Source organism: Aspergillus aculeatus, assembly GCF_001890905.1.
Source record: "Aspergillus aculeatus ATCC 16872 unplaced genomic scaffold ASPACscaffold_1, whole genome shotgun sequence".
Taxonomy (NCBI): Eukaryota; Fungi; Ascomycota; class Eurotiomycetes; order Eurotiales; family Aspergillaceae; genus Aspergillus; species Aspergillus aculeatus.
Genome location: NW_017962976.1, coordinates 1,724,693 through 1,745,376, shown reverse-complemented (window position 1 = coordinate 1,745,376; position 20,684 = coordinate 1,724,693). Strand labels below are relative to the sequence as shown.

The window sequence follows — 20,684 nt, the reverse complement described above, 5'->3', positions numbered from 1 at the left end:
TAATCTCTCTCTGTAGCTTATGGAAAAATAGAGAGAGGGAAGCAGCGGCAGTAAGAGAGATGTGCAGTGGCACTATCAACGTCATTATTACTTCTCGATGTCCTCTATGTCGACTCTATATACGATATAGCCTCCTTGGGGCAAAATGATGCAACGCGAGCACTAAAAGTGACAATAACAATCGGTCAGCGATGTCCACTCGTAACCAAATACGAGAACGAGATGAATCGTCTTTTTCGTGAACTCCCCTATGATGAGAATGGAAAATAGAAGAAAGAAAAAGGAGAACTCACAGAAGAGCATTATCAGCGCCAGCGCTGGAGTGCCCACGGTGATTGGCCGATTGCCTGGCTCTTTCCGGTGATGTTCATGAGACTCCGGGCTGAGCAGCGCCAGGCCCAGCCCCACGAGCGCGACGTTCCCCGTGCTGTCGCGGCGCATGCCGAAATGATGAGTTCGCGGGGAAGCGATAGGATTTCGAAGACCGTGGTGAAGATCAGGAAGAGGCCTGTGCAGGTGCAGGAGTATCCTGAGTGGGTGAATGAAGATGTTAGTTGGTGCTTGTACCTCTCAGATCGATCGACACAAAGGATCGGAATGATGTGAAAGTCAAAAGAGAACAAGATGATGGGACGATGTACATACCGAAAGTAAGATCATAGACCTTCATGGCCGCGTCGATCTCCTCCTGGAACGTGACATTCGCCTTGGCCGCCTCTTCCTTGGGTATCTTACACCCGAAGTTGTACACGATGATGGTTCACCGTCCCCATGATTGCCGGCCACGCCTTCTCGATAAACTTCATCCCCGTCGCGTTGGGGGGCAGTGTGATGGTCGCGTTGTAGGAGCTATTGATGGTGTGGAATTGATCCATGTAGGTGGTGAAGCTGTTCAGGACGTCATCCATCGCCTCCCCGAGCATGTCCCTGAGTTCGTCGACCGGGGCATTGTTGTTGATCCCGCGCATCAGGGGATTGAAAAGCTGGCTGATCCCGGCCCAGAGGTGTGCCCAGATGAAGGTTTGGTTGATCCCTTCCATCATGAGGCAGAGGCAGACGTGGAAGGGGAAGTGGAGCATAGCGCACAGGTGCTGGCCGATCGGACCTAGTGCCTCTACGCTGCTGATGGTGTCGAAGTACAGTTGGTAAGTCAGGTACTGTGATAGAGAGGGAGTCCTGATTGAACATCTTTCTACCTTGAAAGGGAGAGGTACTCTTTCAATACGGATGATATGAGAATTCAGTGTCCGGGGGGAAGAACCGCTGGTTCAGCTTCCCGATCATGCTGACAACCTTGTTCAAAAGAATGATACCCTCGCCCAACTATCAGAAAGAGGTTTAGTATTCCAGATTAATACGTCCAGAGAGTTTTACATACGATAATCAAAGTCAAGCAGGTCATCCTCTCCACGAGATGAGTCTTCTCAAGCGAGAGAGCCGGCCAAACCGCGGCCACGACCACGTTGATAAGCACCTCTGTCACGGAAACGCAGTACCACGCGATATAGGCGTCCCATCTGGTGCGCAACTGAAACACAAACGATGTACCAAAGTAAACAGCTGCAGCGGCCAGCAGCGAGACCAAAGTGATCAACAGTAGCGCGCGAGTCTTGCGGTAATGCCATGTGAAGTAGAGCGTCGTGCCGTATTGACATGCGAGTACCAAGCGGCTCACCATAAGGATCAGCGACAGCTGCTGCATGGGGCCCCAAGCGTCCTGCCTCAGGAAGTTGGGGCCGATGACGGCCAGCCCCATCATCACGCCGAAATGGCACGCGTGGGCCACACGCTCAAAGATGCTGTCCGTGGCAAACCAGACGTCGTACAGACTGACCTGGCACCACGTGAACCACAAGATACCGATGAAGCCGACATAGGACGCCAGCACTGGACAGATATTTAGCAATTACATTCCGCGAAGACTGATATTGTTCGGGAGACGAGTCGGCCACATACTCTTACTACTGTTCACATCGTGGACAGTCACAAAGGAGGTCAAATCAGCCACGAGAAACAAGTCGGAAACAACTGGATGTTGGAGGTAGCCTCATAGTGTTCGAACTGAGAGTTCTCGAACAAGGTTTCATCGTGTGTGGCCGGACCGAGCTCACTATCAGATGTTGAGCTCTGCCGAGTGCTACGCTTGGACTTGAACGGGTGCTGTTAGTCTTTGAGCTTTGCGGTGCGCGAGATCAAGACGTACCAAAGGGCTTGTCACAAAAGGGATTCGACCCATTTTGTATCACAAGGAAGAGAAGCTCTCAGAATATAGGTAGAAAACTGCTGTTGGCGCCTGGGAATCTTGTCCCTGGTATTCCACTTCCTCTTCACCACTGTATATCACAAAGCATGATTTAGCTTGTCGAGCGAGATCTATGGTCTAGCTCCTTTGTCGGCCTTATATATGTTGGGTGTAGTAACATGGACAAGCCGCAAGAAAAAGGCAATCCCATCTTGCCATGAGGCATTTCAATTGGGCACCAGTATGGTAGCGAACGGTTTCAGGAGAGAGTATGCTGTGTTTGCGGTGAACTTCGTGTTGTCGCATGGCTTCGAAGATCGTGCTGACTGCATATAACTATTTTTGCACCTGGATCTGCATTGATTCATTGGCCACATCAACATCTTAGGACTGTTAACTGCATCTGCCATGCCGAAAGCCGCTCAGCCTTATCGGTGTTGAGGCTGCACAAGATTTCAGGCGGTGGAGGCTGGATCTCGTTGGCTTCTATATCGGGAAAAGCAGCGGATAAATCCCAGGTTTTAGATATAGACATCCAGGTTGCAACATCACCAAGCCTCATACTACAGCTTCATACGACAGATTTTTCACTCTCGCTGCAAAGATGCGCATGGTGATGTGCTCTGCATGCAGGGCGCTAGGATTATCGTGGTCTGTCAATACGGTCTTTGTCAGTTCATGAAACATAGCCAACTGATAGCACGTACAGGGAAGAAAAACCCCACTCAGCTGCTGCAACTCAAGAACAGTCGAGAACCGTTCTAGATTCTCCAAATGCTGCACCGGATATGAGACCCGAGATGAGACCCGAGATGGGAGGCCGGGGACAATCCATGCTGTGACGACTAATTGGACCGTGACTCTACCTAATATTCATCCGGTTCACTAAAATACTTCCGTCGCCTTTCATCTCTCATAAACGTTGGAATCAGTCACACCCAGCTGCAGCAACTCAAAGACAGTCGAGATCGGCTCTGTATTCGCCAAAAGATTCACTCGAGCTGGGGAGACCAGGATCATCCATGATATGCCGACTAACCGGACCGTCACTCCATGCAGCAATTCGCTCGGTCTACTAAATGGCTTCATCTTTCACGTCCCACCAACGTTTGGATTTTTCCAGCCTGGTGTTGGTGGTTTCGTATTCGATTGCTCTCTCCGATGGCTGGGATGCAATGACTACTACCTAGTAGGTAGAGAGAAAGAAGAGTAGTAATCGCTTGTACTGTACTGTTCACCAATGGGCAAGGCCAGAAGACACGAGAGAGGTTAATTGACAACTGACGGCTTGAATACTGTTCGTGGCTGGTCATCTCTCACAAGGTGCTACTGTAACCTACAGAGCGTCTGAACCGGGAATCTCCAGCTCGGGCAGGTTGCAACATCTGGAGGCAATCACATCGTCCCATTGTGGGGTCGCGATGCACATTCTGCAGGAGAATATGAATGACGGCTAGGGTAAATCTTCAACAAAGAGCGTTCCACTAGAAGCATAATCTGGGTTATCATTTGTGGTAGCAGCGCTATGAGAGAACTACAGAATACCCCTTCCTCCATGGCTCGATGAAACCTGGCCTAAATCAAATCAAAATGTGGGGGGTGGAGCGATACCGCGCTAACAGAACACACGGGGAGTATGAGAGAGAGTTGCGATGAGGTAATGAATAATAAGGCGATGTGAATGTGATGGCGGCACCAGCTTTATGCAATGTAAGCAATCTCGTCCCCATCCAATCGCTCGATATAGTCCTTCTCCATCAGAGCCTCGATATTCTTCTTGATGTTGGGGACCTTGGGAGGGAAGCGAGATTTGACTTGTTGGATCACTTCTTGAACCAATTGTACGTGCTTCATCTTCTTGCGGGACTTCATGATACGGACAATCGCAGACTAGAACAGCATTAGGCGGGATACATATTCACGGGGTGGGATGAGGAACGTACCTGAAGTAAGAGCTTACGATCCTCCTCAATTGTCTTGTGTGTGTCATCCGACTCGACCTTCTGCTCCGACTTGATTTGAATGTTGAGGTTAACCTTGATTTTCTTGTTCTTGAAATTGTAGTTTAGAGTGAAAGACGTTCCAGGCTCCGGCTTGGATCCTTCGGAATTGATAGTCAGAACTTTAGCCTTGAGGAAAATGCTTAGGTTGGGATCAAGAATCTCAGGCGAAAGCGAAGTGGCTTTTTGAATATCTTCATAGCTTAAGGTGTCGTGCTCATTGAAGAGTAGGAGTATGCCCATTTGGAATGTGGATACCTGGAACGTGTAGGGTACTTTGGTGTTCTTGATGTAGTTGGCCTTGATTTCACCCTTGCATAGCTGCCAAAGCCATGTCAGCTTTCTGCCACTGTGCTTATCAAAGTAGAAGCTCTGGAATCGTTCCGATGTCTTCACGATTTCGGGTGGTGCAAGGAAATCGGTGGTAGGCGCATTGAGAGGCCAGAATCCAGTTCCGAGGATCTGGAAATGAGAGTCGACCAGCTTCCGCCGATCATCTTCATCGAGTACCTTCTCTTGCCAGTCCCGGTAGCTGGCATTCAGGTCCTTCGAGATCTGGATGTCTTGGAACATGCGCTGCAGCTTGTTCGTGTATTCAAAGCCGCACGCCTCCTTGAGCTTGCTGATCATGCTGGTCTCTGCATCGTCGGACACGGAGCTGACGTGTACCAGACGTTTAGCGAGCATCTTGGAGTAGAACTTCTGAAAAACATCCTTGTCCTCGATGTACTTGAAGACAGTCATAATTTGCACCAACATCTCTTCCAACTCAGACTCCTCTGCAGCTTTGGAACCCTTCTTCAATAACGAATCGGTATAGCGCGCGAGCAACTCGGGGGTCTTTGTCGATCCGGACCTGCAAATCTTGTTGCGGTTGACAAACTCGCGGCAGGCATTATCCAGAGAACGGACAAACTCGGATTCACCGTTGAATGCCTCGCTGACCAAGCTTTGATACCTGGTATGTACCTGTAACAATGCGTCCACGTACATCTTAGGCTCGAACGATGTCTCTCCGTCGGCGGCCACCTTCTCAACGGCGGCCAAGCCAGCCTTCCTCACATGAGCTTCAAACTTAGTTCGGAGAGGATCCAGACCCTCTTTGATGCGAGACAGAAGTCTATACATCCGAGCCAAATCATCTTGACGCTCGTTATCCAGCAGAACCTGGAATTCATCTCGGAGGAGTTCAGAGTGAGCTGTGACCAGCACATCCAGACAAGTGTCGGTCAGATGTTTCGAGATGTCAGGGTGCAAGTACAAGCCGACACGAGCCTTTTCTTCCTCCAGACGGGCTTCTGCTTTCTTCATGTACTCGACCACGCTGTTCTCAGTAACAAATTGCCGCGACTCGTTTTCGTAGTAAACTCTGGTGGCGGAGATAAATGGCTTCTCGAAGTGGTAGCGGTAAACCTCGAGCGTTGACCTGGTGCTGTCAGTCTCGTCAAGGCCCAGGGAAACGAACGAGTCGACGATGCTCTTGATCTGTGACTGCTCAATAGTCTCGCCGTTACGCTGCTTTTCGACCAGGTTCAGTACAGCCTCCATAACCTTCTCATGAACCTTCATGAAGAAGTCGTCCTTCCATTTCACCAGGTGCAGCGTGTAAACATCGTAGACATTCTTCTTTCCCTCGTCGATCTCGCGTTTGACCCAGTGTCTGTTTAGGTAACGGAAGAGATGGTTGATGTACTTGGCGGCAGTGGTGTAGCGAAGCCATTCGCGAATATAGAACCCCAACAACGCCTCCTCCGCATGGCTCTCGGATTCTCTATACACAGCGTCCAAGTGGCGTGAGAGGTATTCACCTAGTAGTTTGTAAAGCTCCTCCCCGAGTAGATGGGCTGCAGCGGTGATGTCAATATACGTTGTAGCGCTGGCGCACATAGATCTTGGCCGGAGGGTAGAAGGGACAAAGGGACTGACCGCCGCGATGAGCTTGTAAACCGCTGCCGCTGCCAACGGCTTTCTGTGATGTGCAAAAGTTGTGGACCGCTCTAGATTCACACTCGTGAGTATTCTTGGTGGAATGAACGCCTTGAGGTCAAACCATACGTGTAAAGGGCCATGTACTAAGCCCGCGTGAAGAAAGGTCAGCGACGCGACAAGTAACGAAGACCAGTGCAACATGAAAAGAGTGTCGAGGAACATACAGTTTTCATGTCAACTCCTTCCTCTAGTTTGAGCATCACACTGTCGATGCCCTTCTCCAAGAACGTCCATCTACCTGAGTCAGCCGGTGGTCCGGAAGCAGTCGCCTCGACAGCCGACCTTGCGGATAAGAAACTGGACCTGGGAAAACTAACGTCTCATCAAGATCATCCTTGTGGGGTGTTTGAGGGAAAAAAGCCGGCATCTTGTGTTTGATCGCCCAGGTTCGAGCCTTGAGCGCGGGTCTGTGGAAGATGCGTGTGAACATTAGCCTGGTAGGACTAATATAGCCTCATAGAAAGCTTCCGGGGGGCGACGGAAACATGTTGCTGCAGGAGACTGCAACATGAAGAAAGAAAACTGCTGTTTAACGAGCAAATGATGCCCATGAGATCAGGTAGACGTGAGCCTTACCAAACGTTGCAAGCGATAAGGACAGTGGATGACCTCACTCAGCGGTGGGCGGTTAAGGTAGCGGTGACGGAGACGGCGAGACGAATAATGTCTCTCCTAGTTGATCTGGGAGAAGAGAGAATATCTAGAGAAATATGATAGGTTGGGGGAGACAAAGAAGTGAGACCACAACCTGCAAGTCCCTAGAGTCAAAGAAATGGGGGGAGTAAACGAGACGCGCCTCAAGCTGGAGGAGAGATCGGGGATGGAGAAGCAAGCCAGAAAAGGCGTGGCGTTGGGCGATGAGTGCCGTGGGGGGGAGGGGGGAAGGTCCGGTTCCGGTAAGCGGTCAGGCAGCTCTATCGAAATATCTCCCTGGCGATCTACTGGCTGACTAGAAGTGAATCTTAAGCCCGCATCAACTATGCCCACTGCCTGACTGAGTGAACTGACTTTTTGAAGAAATTGTCAGTAAGGTGACCAGAAGATTGATATTCTACTGTTGAAAAATCTTCGTTTGTTCATGCGGCTACTTTACTCTGACGGAAACTCACATCAGGCACCCCGACATGACATGCTTGCCTAGGGTGGGACGTGGAACCCCATCCGAATGAGTTGGCTGCATTGTAGCATGCCTAGATTCCAAGCTCTCTGGGCGGTGTTACTCATATGCGCCATGCTCAAACGCCTCTGCCTTACGAGACAGGACAATGACCATTGTTGTCGCAGCGAACATGTTTGCTACTGATGGTAGCATCAGGAGAGACTGCCACTTCGTGCGCTGCAAATGACGTCATGTCTAGCTAAGATCGAATGCCGGTCGCCCTCTTAATCAGGGAGACATCCTCCGCACCAGCCAAACTCGCGCATCCCTTTATCGCGTGCCATACCAGAAGTTCGGCGCAATCATGTCATTTAAGCCGCTCACTGACGTCCAAGTGACCTACCGCCAGATCCCTCAGTGGCAGGGTCTTCCGAATACATCCATACAGTCAAAGCCGCTCATGATCTACCACAAAGCATTCGACGCGTCGGCTAGCGAACTTGCAGCACATTTCGAGGATGTGGGCGAGGTCACGTCGCAGTGGACCTATTCTATGTATCGCCAAACGCACTTCCACAGCACCGCCCATGAGGTTTTAGGGGTGGTTTCCGGCCGTGCACGCCTTTGTTTTGGTGGAGAAGACAATCCCGAGCGCTTTGAACCAACCGTCGAACGAGGGGACCTGATCATAGTACCCGCCGGTGTGGGCCATCGACTCCTGGACGAGCTAGGCACAGACGAAGGACCTTTCAAGATGGTCGGTGCCTATCCGCCTCAAAAACAGTGGGATATGTGCTACGGCGAACAATCCGAGGCAGACAGGGTTACGAAGAATATTCAGCAATTGGATTGGTTTCATGGAGATCCCCTATACGGCAAAGACGGACCGGTTTTGCACGTGTAGTCTGAACTCAGCGTGAGCACGTGGGCTTAGCAGTATACGTACATCTACTACCATTGACGAGTAAATCAGCTGTAATGCATATATTATCGGTATCGAAGCCAGGGCCTTCGCGCAGCATGCCACATATAAACGCCTCGCCTAACCCAGATGACAGACGACCAAACCAGGGAAAGAAACACCAACAGGGAAAGAATAGAATATTATCAAGTATAAACATGAGCATGAAAAGCAGCGATCCGAAGTGCATAAGAAGAAAGGAAGAAAAGGTGGGTATAGGAGAATGATAAAGAAAGGTAAGAAAAGTTGCTAGGAGGACCGAATTCCCGCCAAGTGCTTCAAGAAGCAACACGCTCGACAAGTCTATAAGGAAGATTAGCATGATTAGCATCCAAGAAAAAACGTTCTGCGGTTGGAAGCTAGCTTACCTGAGCACACTGATCACAAATGTTGTAAGCCAGGCCAGAAGCGCAATCAAGAGAACACACGCGAGAGCTATTTGTCGGTCGCATATTGCGTCATTCTTTGGTGTGATCTCTTGATTGACTTCGTTCAACGTGCATGCACCCTGAACAGTGGACAAGGATTCGAATGCTAGACTTAGATTGGCCGAGTCGAAAACAATAAAGAAAATATCCAACAGGATCAGCCGTGCTTTGGCGGATGCAGACCGGAGGCCCAGCGGCTTCGAGGTATATTCGTCAAAGGTAATATAGATCAGATATACGAGAGCTACCGCGTCAACAATGATGGCCATAAGCGCGGAGGGGCCCTGTGGATGTTTATATTGACCCGAAAGATGCTGGATCGAGCCCCCTAGTGCCAGGGCAGTAAGCGAAAAGCACCATACGGTAAGTCTGAAGATAAGAGGAACCATAGGACTCCTGAGAAGAGTATTATGAAAGCGCTTGAACCAGATCTGACGGCGTCGCTTCATCCTCAGCGGGTCCTCGGTATCCTCATCTGGAGCGAGTTGTCCTCGCCACGGCTGCGAGAAATCGCCAAGGTTCTCGTTCAACCATTCTGGGGTTACAGGCTTCTCTTCCACGCCCGGCTCACGAGGATATGCGATCACCTTCGAGAAGTTCTTCCAGCGAGACTCGCGTCGGGAAGGGCCCCCTTGCTCTTCATCATCCTCATCGTCGGCTCGGCTCGGGCGGTTCGGTCTTGTCGCATAAGGGGAGTGATTATGCTGCGCCACAACGGCGTCGTCGGGTTGCGAGGGAAGAAGGCTAGCCGTGGCAGGAACGTCGTTATCTTCTTCAGGATACTCTACCGAGCGGATCCAGGCTACAAGAGACGAAGGTACAAAGTCAGCAAGGACTGCATTAGGGGAGGAGAGTAGAAGGATCCATGCTCAAGTTACCTGGCAATGTTCTTGGTTTCCTTCCCATTATTGGGCCAAATTCAGTGTCTCCCACCACAGTACTCTCTGGTGAGCGCGAAGTCCCCGCAGACTGGTCTACCACATCCTCATTATGACCGAGGTCATGGTCGCTGTTTACTGCGCCAACGGAAGGGTTGGACTGCGCCGACATCCATTCCGTGGTGGAAGGTTGTTCCGATAGCTGTTCGTCCGGAACCGAGCCTGAATCTGGTGGCTGCAAGAAGTAGCTGTCGCGCACATCGTGGGCCATCGCCTTAAATTTCAGCGACTGTCCCAGGCAAAGTTGCGTCGGATTGTCGGAAGCAGGGGGAAGACGGCGGGTCCAGTCTGCATCGCCCCAATGTTCCTCGGCACTCCTAGCGGGCACAGCGCCTTGAACTGCAATTGGGACACCCTTTTCTCGTTAAAAGAATAGAATCATCCGCTGGGAAAGAATATAGACAACACCCACCGTGTGATGTATAAAGAGGAGGTGGGTGGTGGGGAGAGAAAGAAGCGCTCGCCCGGGTGAGAGGGGGCTGGTTCGGCAAAGGAACCATGAATCGGAGCGCTCCAGTTTTTAGTGCCCGAGACCTCGTGAATAACTAGATTTTAGTGATGATTCCTGCTCGTAACTACTCCGTACTGCAAGAGTCTTGCCGGGAGCGGAATGACGTCGGCCCTGCACCTGCTCCAGTGACGAGCATCGCGGCGGCGGAGGCGGAGGCGGATTCAACCATCACCACCATCACCATCACCAGGACCATTTGCGGTGGCCAACAATCAGCTCCCCCCATTACTAGCAATCCCACCAATTCCCAACACTGCCTCTCTCCCATAAATAATTCTCTCGGTGAACTCATTGAGGTATGCGACTGTCACCCACTGCATCTCATCGGCCACTTCCTTTCAGCCATCGATAGTCCAGCTCCCTGTTAGCTCACTACAAAAACACAAAGCAATCCTTTGTACGCTTCCCAGCGTTTGCCCGCTTTTCGGACACGTCAATCGCAGATCACACAACGCCTGCAAAAAATATAGCCATTGCTATGCGAATCTTCATTGTTCCCATATCGACGCGACGAGCTCTCATCTACGCTCGGCCCGTCGGCCAAGAATTGTCCAAGGAGCGCACAATTGTTGACAAAATCACCAACAAGGCGGCAGAGACATGGGCTAAGTGGGAGGAGGCGGATAAAGGCTGGAAGAAGCACCTGGTCTCCTGGGGCAATCGGGTGCAACAACGAATTCCCTATCAAGAATGGGGTCTCAAGAGTATCCCCTCGCTAAGCTCTCAGCAGCGCATTGACAAGACCTACGGGACAAAGAAAGTGGATGTACTCTTCCCCGGCAATGCAGTCCGATCGGAGAAGCTTCACTCCCTCTTACAAGCCATCGCGACCGAGAGGCAAGACTTGCATCGCAAACGGATGTGGTGGAGCTTCCTTGCGACACCACTTACAATCCCAGTTGGACTCCTTCCAGTGTATGTACTCCTCTCCCCTGTCAGAGTTGTATCGGTTCTAGGTTCACTGATTTCACATATAGCATACCTAATATTCCTTTCTTCTACCTGGTCTACCGCGGATGGTCGCATTGGCGAGGTTGGCTTCCCCCTTCCCCGCAGACGCCACAAATCATAAGCTAACAGTCTCTAGCCCTCAATGGATCCAAGCATCTAGAATTCCTCCTGGAGAAAGACCTCCTGAACCCCATATCCTACCCTGCGCTTGAGAAGCTCTACGCTAAACGAGTTTCGTATGCACTGGAGAGCACGGAGGTGGACAAGCCCCATTATGAGATGGTGGAGGACGTCGAGAGGAGTGACGATAAATTATTACTCCGCATGAGCGATGCGAAGAAACTGGCAACGATTCTCGAGGCACCAGACCTGGCTCTGGAAGCAGAACGGGCTATCGTGCAAGTACAGGAACAACTAAGCTCGCATGATCAAGGCGATAAGGACCAGAGTCCTCCCAAGGCAAAGGATGCATGAGTGGGGCCCCCCTATAGAAGAGATTCTGATATCTAAAAGGTGCTCAAGGGTGTTCCTGGTTGTTATGGTTCGGGGCCTTGGAATGGGCTCTTGAATGTTCACCTCTCTTGTTTGGATTCATGATTCGGGTACAAGTATATAAACGTTATAGAGCATGAGCAATGTATTTTGAGAATTGAATGACCTGATAACGTTACTGTCAGATGAACTACACCTACTGTACTGTACTTCTATGCTCCGAACGGAACTAACTTGTTCCGGGCAAACCCCCATGGTTACTTAGGTTGGATTGGAGCCACTGCGGGACACCCGACTTGGAGAAACGACCAAACATCATCCAACTCACTCCCTTTCGCTCATTCACGTCATTCTCTTGTCGCTTGCTTGCCTGCTTGCGTGTTACATTCATTCTTACTCACCAATCCCCCGAGTACATAATTCTTCAGTCGCCATGTCAAATAAGAAGATCGAGCAATGGGAAATCGAACGATATTGGGAGATCTTCGCATCGCTTGCAGGCGGCCAGCCGCGCCTAAACAACTCCCAGGCCGCCTCCGTATTGAGGAACAGCCGGCTTCGCGATGACCAACTCGAGAAAGTTTGGGATCTGGCTGATGTCGACGGAGATGGCGAGCTGGACTTTGAAGAGTTCTGTGTTGCCATGCGATTGGTCTTTGACCTTGTAAACGGGGTATGTGAGCTTTCTCTCCATCTCTTCTGTTGCTGCAGTGGCTTCCCCCGTACCGGCGAGACCCCCCCCTCCCCGAGGGCCGCCGGCCGCATACACTTCACCCGCAACTACTCTCCACACCACCACCCCCTGACGCTCAAACCCGAACACATTCTCCCTGCTGATGTGATTTCATCTCTCCAAAGGAACTGCAAAGCGTACCTAATGTCTTACCCGACTGGCTCGTTCCCGAATCCAAAGCCCATCTAGTTCAAGCAACGCGAGCACTAAGCGATCGTCCGGAACAATTCGAACGGATAGAGGATGAAGACGACACCCCGGGTCTCAAGGATGGATTCGAATGGTACATGAACCCGGCGGACAAGTCCAAGTACGAGGAGATCTACCTTGCGAACAAGAACCACCGCGGAGAAATCACATGTACGTCGCCCCGACTCCCAAAGATGGAAGCTCTACATGATACTCTTCCTTCTCCCATCCCTCCCTGCCTTACCCACCTTTAAGACCCTCCCAATTTTTTCTGTCACGAATCCCTAACATGACTCCCCCCGGGACAAATTAGTCGAATCACTACAGGGTCTGTATGACTCCCTAGACGTGCCGGACACGGACATCCGCTCGGCATGGAACCTCGTCAACCCGTCCGCCTCCCCCGCCATCAACAAAGACGCCACCCTTGCATTTCTGCACATCCTGAATTACCGCCACGAAGGCTTCCGGATCCCGCGCACCGTCCCGGCCTCGCTGCGCGCCTCGTTTGAGAACAACCAGATCGACTACCAGCTGGACAACGTGCGGCCCGCCCAAAAATGGGGCGGCGGCGCCAACGGCGACAACACCACTGAGACCGCGACCGGCCGGAAGGCCAAGTTCGGCGACACCTACCTGAGCCGCCTCGGCGCCGGGGGCAAGACCTCGTACACGCCCAAGGGCACCGACTTTAGCGACACCATCCAGGACGAGGAGTGGGAGAAGGTGCGGCTGCGGCGCGAGCTGGCGGAGCTGGAGGCCAAGCTGGACGCGGCGCGCAAGGCGTCGGAGAGCCGCCGCGATCGCGACCGGCCCCGCAACGACGGCCGGCCCAACTGGGTGCTCATTAAGAAGGAGGCCCTGCAGCTGCTGGAGTTCAAGGAGCGGGAACTGCGCGAGCTCCGCGAGGGCGTCGGCCGCACCAAGGACGGCCAGGACACCGAGCGGCTGCGGGAGGACGTCAACGCTGTGGGCGAGCAGGTCGAGGGCCTGAAGACGCACCTGGCGCAGCGGAAGGAGGTGCTCGCCGACTTACGGCAGCAGATCGAGGAGCAGAAAGTCTCCCGGTAGTCTGTCTGTCTGTTTGTTTTCACTTGGCGTTATCCACCCTTACAAGCTGTGTTTCCTTCTCTTCGTTTTTTGAATATAATCTTCTACCTTCTCGCTGCTATGGGTGCGAGACTTTGTCTTCTGCCCCCTTTTTTCACTTCGAGTCTCATCACCACACTGTATAGCCAATTCGTCTTTCACATTCCAGTTTTCATATCCTTCGGGCGAGGAGCTCCAGGCGCATAAATGGATGTTTGAATTTTGTTCCACTCTGCCTTTCCCTTACTTTTACAAGTTCAAGTTCCAGCTTCCCAACCAGGCTGTGATATACATACATAGATGACTCCAAAACAGCTGCTGATTCCCTATCGATGCACCAGTTCACCGGTTCTAAAAAAAATATTTTTGTTGTACTCCAAGTATAAGTTTTGCTCATTTTAGACTATATGACTTTAGACATTAGAAGCTATAGACTGTTTGTTAGCTTTGATCAAATGAGAAGTAATATTTTTTGTTACAATATAAAACACAGATACTATATTGATAGGATTTTGAGTTATAACTTTAAAAACCTAGGCTGTCTTCACTCACTAACTTGAAACACATGTACAGTAACTTACAGTACCATATCCCAAAAAACAAGACTCCCTCTAAACAAGACCCAATGAAAACAAATATCTCCCCTTTCCCAATGGATTACGCCACCCTCGTCTATTTTGAAGCCCGTCCATCGCCCATCCCAAACCAGGCAAAGCACCACGCTTGAAGACGCGCTGAAAACGCACACACACACACAGATATACATACATACACATCTAAATCTCCAACCAAACCCGACGACGCAAAAGAAGCAAAACACCAAGGCGGAAGATTTAGGAGATTACTTGGTGACAAGCTGCTCCATCAAGCCATTACCATCCCGCTTAGTCTCGACCGCCATGAACGCGCGACCACCGGCATCCAACCCCTTCTCGGCGCGGGCATAGGCCTCCTCACTGCGGTCGGTGAGCACATCCAGATCCGCCTGCGAGAGGATGGCGGAGGCATCAGTGCCGGTCCCCAGATCGAAGCGCTCGTACTCGTCCTCGCCGAGGGCCTTGCGCAAATCCTCGATCTCGGACTGCGTCAGCCCGCCGGTGGCCGAGGAAGACGAATCCAGCAGACTCCGGAACTTGCCCTTCTGGATGACCAGACGCTCGAGGCGGCGCTTCGAGTCCGCCTTCTCGAGCAGGGTCTGCTCGACGGTGCCCTTGGTGGCGAGCCGGTACACGATGACGGGCTTTGTCTGGCCGATGCGGTGGGCGCGGTCCTGGGCCTGCAGGTCCTGCTGCGGGTTCCAGTCCGAGTCGAACAGGATGACCGTGTCGGCGGCGACGAGGTTGATGCCCTGCCCGCCGGCGCGCGTGCTCAGCAGGAACAGCTTGTAGTCCGGGTCGGTGTTGAAGGCCTTGATCTGGGCGCGCCGGTCCTCCTGGCTGACGGCGCCGTCGATGCGGCAGCACGGCCAGCCGCGCAGGTGCGTCGCCCAGTCCTGGAGGATGTCCAGCTGCGTTTTGAACTGCGAGAAGATCAGAACTTTGTGGCCTTTACCCAACAGTGCGGGGAGGAGGCGGTCGAGGAGGAGCATCTTGCCCGAGGCCGTGACCAGGGTCTCGTCGAGGGCGGTTGGGTCGTCACTGCTGCCCCAGGGCCAGTAGAAGTTGTGCGGCGAGTTGCAGACGAGGCGCGCTTGCATGACTGGGTTCTGCATCTTCTTTTGCGCGATTTCTCGCTCTGCGAGGTGCAAGGTTAGTATCAGAAATGAATTCACTGATTTGGCGTGGCGGAGAAGGGTGATACATACTGGCTAGTTTGATGGTCTTGGCCCTCTCCAACTCCTCTTGCTCGGTCTCACTGGGCTCGTCAATGTCAAGATCCTCCTCCAAACCCTGCTCGAGCTTGCGCAGCTTCGTGTTGAATTCGCGATCGCTCAGCTCCTTGTAGCTCTGCGGCCCCCTGCTGCGTCTTGCTGCCCGACCTCCACTGGCCGGGGTAGAAGCACGACTTGATTTGAGGCTCTTGTTGGGAGACGACGCTTCGCTCGCCTCCGCGCTTCGCTTTAGACTCTGCGAGCGGGACAGTCTGTCGTTCTGGGCCAACAAACGCTCGGTGGCTTTCTCCTCGAGATATTGCCGGCCGGTGCCATTGAGGATCTCACGATAGAGGTCTTTCTGTTCGGTGGTCAACGGCGCGTACAGAATGTACTCCCGCTTCTTGGGGAGGGAGGTCTCGACATCGGTTTTCACGCGGCGCAGGAGGAAGGGCTTCAGGATGGAGTGCATGGTCGACACGAGGGTACGTTTCCGGCGCTCCATGACATCCGTCTGACCGCTCTTATCCAACATGGAGGAGAAGTCGAACCAACTCTGGAAGCTGTTCAGGTCGTTGAAAATCTCCGGGAGGAGGAAGTGCAGTAATGACCAGAGCTCCGTGATGTTGTTCTGCAGCGGGGTACCGGTGATCAGAAGTCTGTTGGCCGAATTGTAGGTGAGAAGCTCCTTGATGAGCTTGCAGTTCATGTTCTTCAGGCGATGGCCCTCATCCTGCGAGTTGGTTTGATGTCAGTCAAACACTCCCCTTAAAACTTCCCCCTGCTCCGTCACGAGAATGCGAACATACCACAATGATATAGCGCCATTGATACTGCGCCAGGAACTTCCGATCATTCATGCAAATCTCGTAGGAGGTGCACACCACAGGAAAATCCATCTCCCTCTGATTCCGCATGTTCATGAACTTCCTCCGGAGCTCCGCACGCTGGTCCTTGGTCCCATGATACAAGACCGTCTTGATGCCTGGCGTCCATTTGGCGAATTCATCTACCCAATTACTCACCGTGCTCAACGGCGCCGCGATCAGAAAGGGGCCCGAGACATTCTTCTCCTTGAAGAAAGCCAGCAACGAGATCGCCTGCACCGTCTTGCCCAGCCCCATCTCATCGGCCAAAATCCCACACAGCCCATTCATCCACAGCGACTTCAGCCATTCGAGCCCTTCCAGCTGATACTTCTTCATGCGACCCCCGGTCACCAGCTCCGGCTGCTGCGTCGCGACCAGCTCCTGTCCGCCCAAGGCCGTCGGGTTCGCCTCGTACGCATCCGCCGCATGCTCCAACGCTTCCTGGACCGTGGGCTTCTCCTGGTCAACACTCACATCCGCCTTCTGGAAGTAGCTCGAGATCGTGTTACCACCGGCAGCCGGCTTCCGCCCACGCCCTCGCCGGGATTTGGTGGTGGGCTGCGGTTGCTGCCCACCTTCCTCCTCCGCCTTACCAGCCCCATTCGCACTGTCACCCTCACTCGAATTAGAATTAGCAGCCTGCCTCGCACTCGTCCGCGTCCGCGTCCGCGTCTGCCTCATTGTCCCCGCGCCCTTCACCTGCTGCGTGGGACCAGCCTTCGCCGCCTTCGCCGTCGTCGCAGCTCCTCCCTCTACCTGCTGCTCCTGCCCCTGCTCCAACCCCCGCCTCTGCTGCACCCTCAAAGCCTCCGCCCTCGCCTCCTCCTGCTGTTTCTTCATCTTATCGGCCATAATCGCCACGAACACCTACCCGCCCCCCAAAAAAAAGAGTCAGCCTGAGAAAACCCCGGCGCAACAAAACAGGTGAATAGTAAACCAACCTCACTCGTATTCAACAAATGCATCAACGCCTTCGCCTGTACATCCATGCCCTCCAAATCCTCCGCGGGACCGGAGCCGGAACCGGGTTTGCCATTCTGCTCAACGGTGGCGTTCGTCATCTTGCTTGGTGCTTGCGTTGCCCTCCTTTCCTCTTCTTCTCTTTCTTTGAGCTCGGGTAAATGAACAGCGGGTGGTGTAGTTCGCAAGCGGCTTCCGTAGGCGAGTTGGCGAGTTGGCGAATTGGCGCGTTAGCGATAGAATTAGGTATTATGACAAATATAACACTATCCTCTGTCCTGCCCAATGAATCTCGAAGATTAGATTGTATGTAGAATTAGACGGTGCAAGGCACAAGAACTGTATCCGTTCGCCACCCAAGAAAAAAAAACGTGTGGATTATGAAGCTGGAAACGGGGAATGGATTCTCTCCGCTATTCGCCGCTGTGGCGCACGCACGCGCGCGGGGGGTGATCGATATGGTCTTGGGTCGGGGGGTTCTGTCAGATCGAGTTGAGATGGTATGCGCAAGACAGATTCCCGCAAGACCAAGGCAATTGAGACCAACTCGGGAGAAACAAACTGAAACAGCGATGCCGCAAAAGCCAATAACTAGTGGGTGAATAGTGACGACCTCGGGGATGGGTAGGCGTTAAGGCTTACGGAGACGCGGAAAAGGCGCGTTGCGGGCGCACGGACCATCTTTTGATTGATTTTCTTCTCTGCCTTCCTGCCTTCCATGCCGCGAAAGTCACATGCAAGAAAGACAGGCTAAGCTTCCCGTTTCCTGCAGGGCAATTTCGAGCTCGGTTGCTTAACCGTACGACTGCTGAGATAGATAGGGAAGTATCCTATCCATAGCCTAGTAGGAGGCTATATATATGAGGATCATTCGTGCATTCGTATGATCGTGTGACATTGCCATCTAGATTTCAACTGCATCTGTACTGTACATAGACCACAGACATCTTATTCTTACAATTCGCTTCCTCCTCCTTGGGAAAGAACATCGAGTCATAGGACCAGATGGAGCTGTCCTTTGATTGCCGCAGTCACCTCGCCGTGGCTCCATTCCCATCTGCAAATCACGATTAGATTGGTACCTGTACAAGGACCATTTCGTCCGCAGTATCATATTCATCTGCATCACTTCCGACGGATTCGCTTTCAGACCTTGTACTAACGTCCGGCTTGGCGCTGTTCGATTGCTCTGTGGTCTTTAACACGGGATCTGACTCGCATGTGGTATGTGATGACGCCTCTGTATCATGACTGAGCATATCATCCATCACGCCATCAGATGACTCCGCCTGTGTGTCCTCGATTCCCGGGAATTCCGCGCTTTCAGCGAAGGCATAATTGTCGCCATCTTGTAGCGACAGAAAATCTGTCGTGCGAAGCACTTGAGAAGGGCTTGTGGGAGGGGTCCATATATATTCAGGTAACAATTTGCGACATTTAGATGGCTCCGCTTGCTGGGCTTCCCCGGCTGCTCCTTCTGACATCCTTTGGTGTGCTTCTATCACCATTCCGTTGATTTGGTTTCTGATACGCATGGAGACTGTCACACGTTTCATCCCACCGGAGTGGCCCGAACCAATTGACATGGACCCACCAGCTGCTCTCTGGGATGTTCCAGTCGAGGCGTCAGGATATCTCTGGTGATCCTCGTTCATGCCGGACGTTGTAGCAGTGTCGCCTTTTCGTGTGGCCAGTATTGGACCACAACGCTCGAAGAAAACCAAACTCAGCGGAGGGAACTCCTTGAAGGTATTCTTTGGTTGTATGTACTGCAACTCGGGATGTGTTCTCTGAGCCAACCTTTCCTCGCTAATAAGCCGAGTATGAATATGATTGTCCCAATTGGGATGGTGAAAGTTCTTGCTTGTATCCCGATGGCTGAGAAGTAGCCATCGAGGAGGATTCATGACTTGACCTTGGCATGACAAGATATCCTTCAGCATAGATGGACACTTTGCACCAATGCCGTTGATCAAGGATACCCGAGCCGAGGTTGTATCGGCCACTCGCAACGCTGTGTTATCAATTGCAGCATCACCACCCGTGGAGCTCATGACAGAAGCATCAGAAGGACGAGGCTCAAGGACAGTGCTCTTTACCAACCCATGACACAAGTCATCAACCGAGATCTGCAACCTAGTCGTATAACCCCTCCAATCGCCTGCAAGCTCTCCATCCATCTCACGTTTCAGTAAGAACCTTCGAGCGCGGAGTACCTCATCGGCCGGACAGATCAGAAAATCCGGTGCGATAGTCCGCTTGATCTTGCGAAGATACTGGCGCAGAATCATCTGGCATGCCACTTTCGGCTGCACCTGAGTGGCTCGCGTGGTGACATTGTTGGTCCGAAGGATCGCTCTGAGCTGCTTCGCACGCATTGCCTCCAGCAGCCGGTCTTCTTTCTCCAACTGCTTCGCCCGGAGTACTCGGTTGTGCTCTAGCTCCTTCATATCCTCTTCTGAGATCCCAAGCAAGATCCTGGCGGGTCGACTATGGGTTTCCTCCACATTCTCGAAGACTTCGACCTGCATGAGCGGTGATAGATCGCGCCATCGGCAAGCCTGCAGCGTCAGATCAAACTCGTCGCGTTAGTCCTTCGCTTTCTGAATCCGGCCCTTCCCCGAATATACATAGGAATCTTACCGTGAGTGGCTCGACCACAAGCTCTTCATCCTCTTCCTCGTCCGTGTCACTGTCTTCCATACTCTTCTCGAATGTCGCACTCTCCGATTCTGCTCGAGCCATGATGGCCATGTTCTTGACGTAGATCAGGTTGAGCTCGCCATTATTGGCAATCAAGTTTTCAATCTGCTCGACGGGTATCTCTTCGCATTCGGCTCTGGACTCCGCGCCATCGACATCATCATCATCATTGATCATGCACTCGTACGAGCGCTTGCGACTGTCATTGTTTTTGTCCTCGTGAGTCTGGTTATCGGTGCGAAGCTGCGGGTGGCGCGGTCGATCCAAGGTAGGGAAAGCCGCAGGGGTGAGGTTGGGATTGAAGGTATCGGTTTGGGACTGATATGAACTGATGACTCGACATGGCGCTCTTCTTGGGGTCGTGTAAGTTTGCGCCTCTTCGTTGAGTCGATTGGGCAGACGGATGGTCTCGCGGAGTCTCATTATGAGCATGCCGCGTCAGGTGAAGGGGACATGAGGGGGAAAGTATTAAAGAGAAGTTGGAAGATGAAAACCAAGAGGTGTATCGGAGTCGAATACCAGGCGAGAAGTACAAAAGAGAAGAGAGCCCCAAGACATGTGGAGAGCTGGTGAATGAGAGTGAATTGATCGGTGTAGTGGTGAATGAGCGAGACTTCCCTCTTTAGAAAGAAGAAAACATGAGATAGTGAAGTGAGACTTTCACTCACCAAGCAGCAAAGAACATCATTTGAACTCTCACCCATTTCCAATTACCATGTA

At 52.3% G+C, this 20,684-nt stretch overlaps 9 protein-coding genes across 9 annotated transcripts; 3 read left to right on the top strand and 6 right to left on the bottom strand.

Annotated features, from left to right (window-relative positions):
• Nucleotides 1-305: 305 nt before the first annotated feature.
• Nucleotides 306-2,236, bottom strand: ASPACDRAFT_56231 (uncharacterized protein; the record flags this gene model as incomplete). Its single annotated transcript, XM_020203102.1, has 8 exons — nt 306-508; nt 646-730; nt 765-1,176; nt 1,226-1,323; nt 1,379-1,887; nt 1,957-2,028; nt 2,112-2,160; nt 2,204-2,236. The coding sequence occupies 8 exons, from the start codon at nt 2,234-2,236 to the stop codon at nt 306-308; spliced, it is 1,461 nt and encodes a 486-aa protein (XP_020061135.1).
• A 1,424-nt stretch (nt 2,237-3,660) lies between these two features.
• On the bottom strand, nt 3,661-6,990 carry culA (cullin culA). The gene is made up of 7 exons (XM_020204195.1): nt 6,808-6,990; nt 6,549-6,638; nt 6,396-6,465; nt 6,298-6,314; nt 6,169-6,239; nt 4,186-6,086; nt 3,661-4,132 (listed from the first exon to the last, which is right to left on the bottom strand). Exons 2-7 carry the CDS (start codon nt 6,596-6,598, stop codon nt 3,944-3,946), a joined length of 2,298 nt encoding a protein of 765 aa, XP_020061134.1. The 5' UTR covers nt 6,599-6,638; nt 6,808-6,990; the 3' UTR covers nt 3,661-3,943.
• Nucleotides 6,991-7,324: 334 nt separating this feature from the next.
• On the top strand, nt 7,325-8,409 carry ASPACDRAFT_74367 (cupin domain-containing protein). Its single transcript, XM_020204194.1, has one exon. It carries the CDS (start codon nt 7,695-7,697, stop codon nt 8,232-8,234), a length of 540 nt encoding a protein of 179 aa, XP_020061133.1. The 5' UTR covers nt 7,325-7,694; the 3' UTR covers nt 8,235-8,409.
• A 48-nt stretch (nt 8,410-8,457) lies between these two features.
• ASPACDRAFT_74366 (phospholipase D regulator) lies at nt 8,458-10,064 on the bottom strand. Its single transcript, XM_020204193.1, has 3 exons — nt 9,598-10,064; nt 8,660-9,521; nt 8,458-8,594 (listed from the first exon to the last, which is right to left on the bottom strand). Exons 1-3 carry the CDS (start codon nt 9,866-9,868, stop codon nt 8,570-8,572), a joined length of 1,158 nt encoding a protein of 385 aa, XP_020061132.1. The 5' UTR covers nt 9,869-10,064; the 3' UTR covers nt 8,458-8,569.
• Nucleotides 10,065-10,554: 490 nt separating this feature from the next.
• Nucleotides 10,555-11,780, top strand: ASPACDRAFT_1861620 (mitochondrial K+-H+ exchange-related family protein). The gene is made up of 3 exons (XM_020197785.1): nt 10,555-11,083; nt 11,146-11,201; nt 11,256-11,780. Exons 1-3 carry the CDS (start codon nt 10,647-10,649, stop codon nt 11,591-11,593), a joined length of 831 nt encoding a protein of 276 aa, XP_020061131.1. The 5' UTR covers nt 10,555-10,646; the 3' UTR covers nt 11,594-11,780.
• A 176-nt stretch (nt 11,781-11,956) lies between these two features.
• end3 (cytoskeletal adaptor protein SagA) lies at nt 11,957-13,948 on the top strand. Its single transcript, XM_020204192.1, has 3 exons — nt 11,957-12,284; nt 12,470-12,704; nt 12,847-13,948. Exons 1-3 carry the CDS (start codon nt 12,045-12,047, stop codon nt 13,602-13,604), a joined length of 1,233 nt encoding a protein of 410 aa, XP_020061130.1. The 5' UTR covers nt 11,957-12,044; the 3' UTR covers nt 13,605-13,948.
• A 211-nt stretch (nt 13,949-14,159) lies between these two features.
• On the bottom strand, nt 14,160-17,113 carry ASPACDRAFT_74363 (putative SNF2 family helicase/ATPase PasG). Its single transcript, XM_020204191.1, has 3 exons — nt 16,242-17,113; nt 15,427-16,165; nt 14,160-15,356 (listed from the first exon to the last, which is right to left on the bottom strand). The coding sequence occupies exons 1-3, from the start codon at nt 16,980-16,982 to the stop codon at nt 14,464-14,466; spliced, it is 2,373 nt and encodes a 790-aa protein (XP_020061129.1). The 5' UTR covers nt 16,983-17,113; the 3' UTR covers nt 14,160-14,463.
• Nucleotides 17,114-18,113: 1,000 nt separating this feature from the next.
• Nucleotides 18,114-19,590, bottom strand: ASPACDRAFT_109672 (uncharacterized protein). The gene has a single exon (XM_020195416.1). It carries the CDS (start codon nt 19,550-19,552, stop codon nt 18,332-18,334), a length of 1,221 nt encoding a protein of 406 aa, XP_020061128.1. The 5' UTR covers nt 19,553-19,590; the 3' UTR covers nt 18,114-18,331.
• ASPACDRAFT_109671 (uncharacterized protein) lies at nt 19,543-20,663 on the bottom strand. Its single transcript, XM_020195415.1, has one exon. The coding sequence runs from the start codon at nt 20,385-20,387 to the stop codon at nt 19,836-19,838; it is 552 nt and encodes a 183-aa protein (XP_020061127.1). The 5' UTR covers nt 20,388-20,663; the 3' UTR covers nt 19,543-19,835.
• Nucleotides 20,664-20,684: the final 21 nt, after the last annotated feature.

Excerpts from the sequence above, each read along its gene's own strand:
- ASPACDRAFT_74363 (XM_020204191.1), bottom strand. The coding sequence starts at position 16,982 with ATGAGGCAGACGCGGACGCGGACGCGGACGAGTGCGAGGCAGGCTGCT. Across the intron at positions 16,166-16,241 it reads AATGGCGCTATATCATTGTG|GATGAGGGCCATCGCCTGAA; the intron begins GTATGTTCGCAT and ends ACCAACTCGCAG. Across the intron at positions 15,357-15,426 it reads CAAGACCATCAAACTAGCCA|AGCGAGAAATCGCGCAAAAG; the intron begins GTATGTATCACC and ends TGCACCTCGCAG.
- ASPACDRAFT_109671 (XM_020195415.1), bottom strand. The coding sequence starts at position 20,387 with ATGAGACTCCGCGAGACCATCCGTCTGCCCAATCGACTCAACGAAGAG.
- ASPACDRAFT_74367 (XM_020204194.1), top strand. The coding sequence starts at position 7,695 with ATGTCATTTAAGCCGCTCACTGACGTCCAAGTGACCTACCGCCAGATC.
- ASPACDRAFT_1861620 (XM_020197785.1), top strand. The coding sequence starts at position 10,647 with ATGCGAATCTTCATTGTTCCCATATCGACGCGACGAGCTCTCATCTAC. Across the intron at positions 11,084-11,145 it reads CCAGTTGGACTCCTTCCAGT|CATACCTAATATTCCTTTCT; the intron begins GTATGTACTCCT and ends TTTCACATATAG. Across the intron at positions 11,202-11,255 it reads CGGATGGTCGCATTGGCGAG|CCCTCAATGGATCCAAGCAT; the intron begins GTTGGCTTCCCC and ends AACAGTCTCTAG.
- ASPACDRAFT_74366 (XM_020204193.1), bottom strand. The coding sequence starts at position 9,868 with ATGGCCCACGATGTGCGCGACAGCTACTTCTTGCAGCCACCAGATTCA. Across the intron at positions 9,522-9,597 it reads GAAACCAAGAACATTGCCAG|CCTGGATCCGCTCGGTAGAG; the intron begins GTAACTTGAGCA and ends CGTCTCTTGTAG. Across the intron at positions 8,595-8,659 it reads TTTGTGATCAGTGTGCTCAG|ACTTGTCGAGCGTGTTGCTT; the intron begins GTAAGCTAGCTT and ends TCTTCCTTATAG.
- ASPACDRAFT_109672 (XM_020195416.1), bottom strand. The coding sequence starts at position 19,552 with ATGATTCTGCGCCAGTATCTTCGCAAGATCAAGCGGACTATCGCACCG.
- end3 (XM_020204192.1), top strand. The coding sequence starts at position 12,045 with ATGTCAAATAAGAAGATCGAGCAATGGGAAATCGAACGATATTGGGAG. Across the intron at positions 12,285-12,469 it reads TCTTTGACCTTGTAAACGGG|GAACTGCAAAGCGTACCTAA; the intron begins GTATGTGAGCTT and ends ATCTCTCCAAAG. Across the intron at positions 12,705-12,846 it reads CCACCGCGGAGAAATCACAT|TCGAATCACTACAGGGTCTG; the intron begins GTACGTCGCCCC and ends GGGACAAATTAG.
- culA (XM_020204195.1), bottom strand. The coding sequence starts at position 6,598 with ATGCCGGCTTTTTTCCCTCAAACACCCCACAAGGATGATCTTGATGAG. Across the intron at positions 6,087-6,168 it reads TTTACAAGCTCATCGCGGCG|CCCATCTACTCGGGGAGGAG; the intron begins GTCAGTCCCTTT and ends TCACCGCTGCAG. Across the intron at positions 4,133-4,185 it reads ATCGTAAGCTCTTACTTCAG|TCTGCGATTGTCCGTATCAT; the intron begins GTACGTTCCTCA and ends ATGCTGTTCTAG.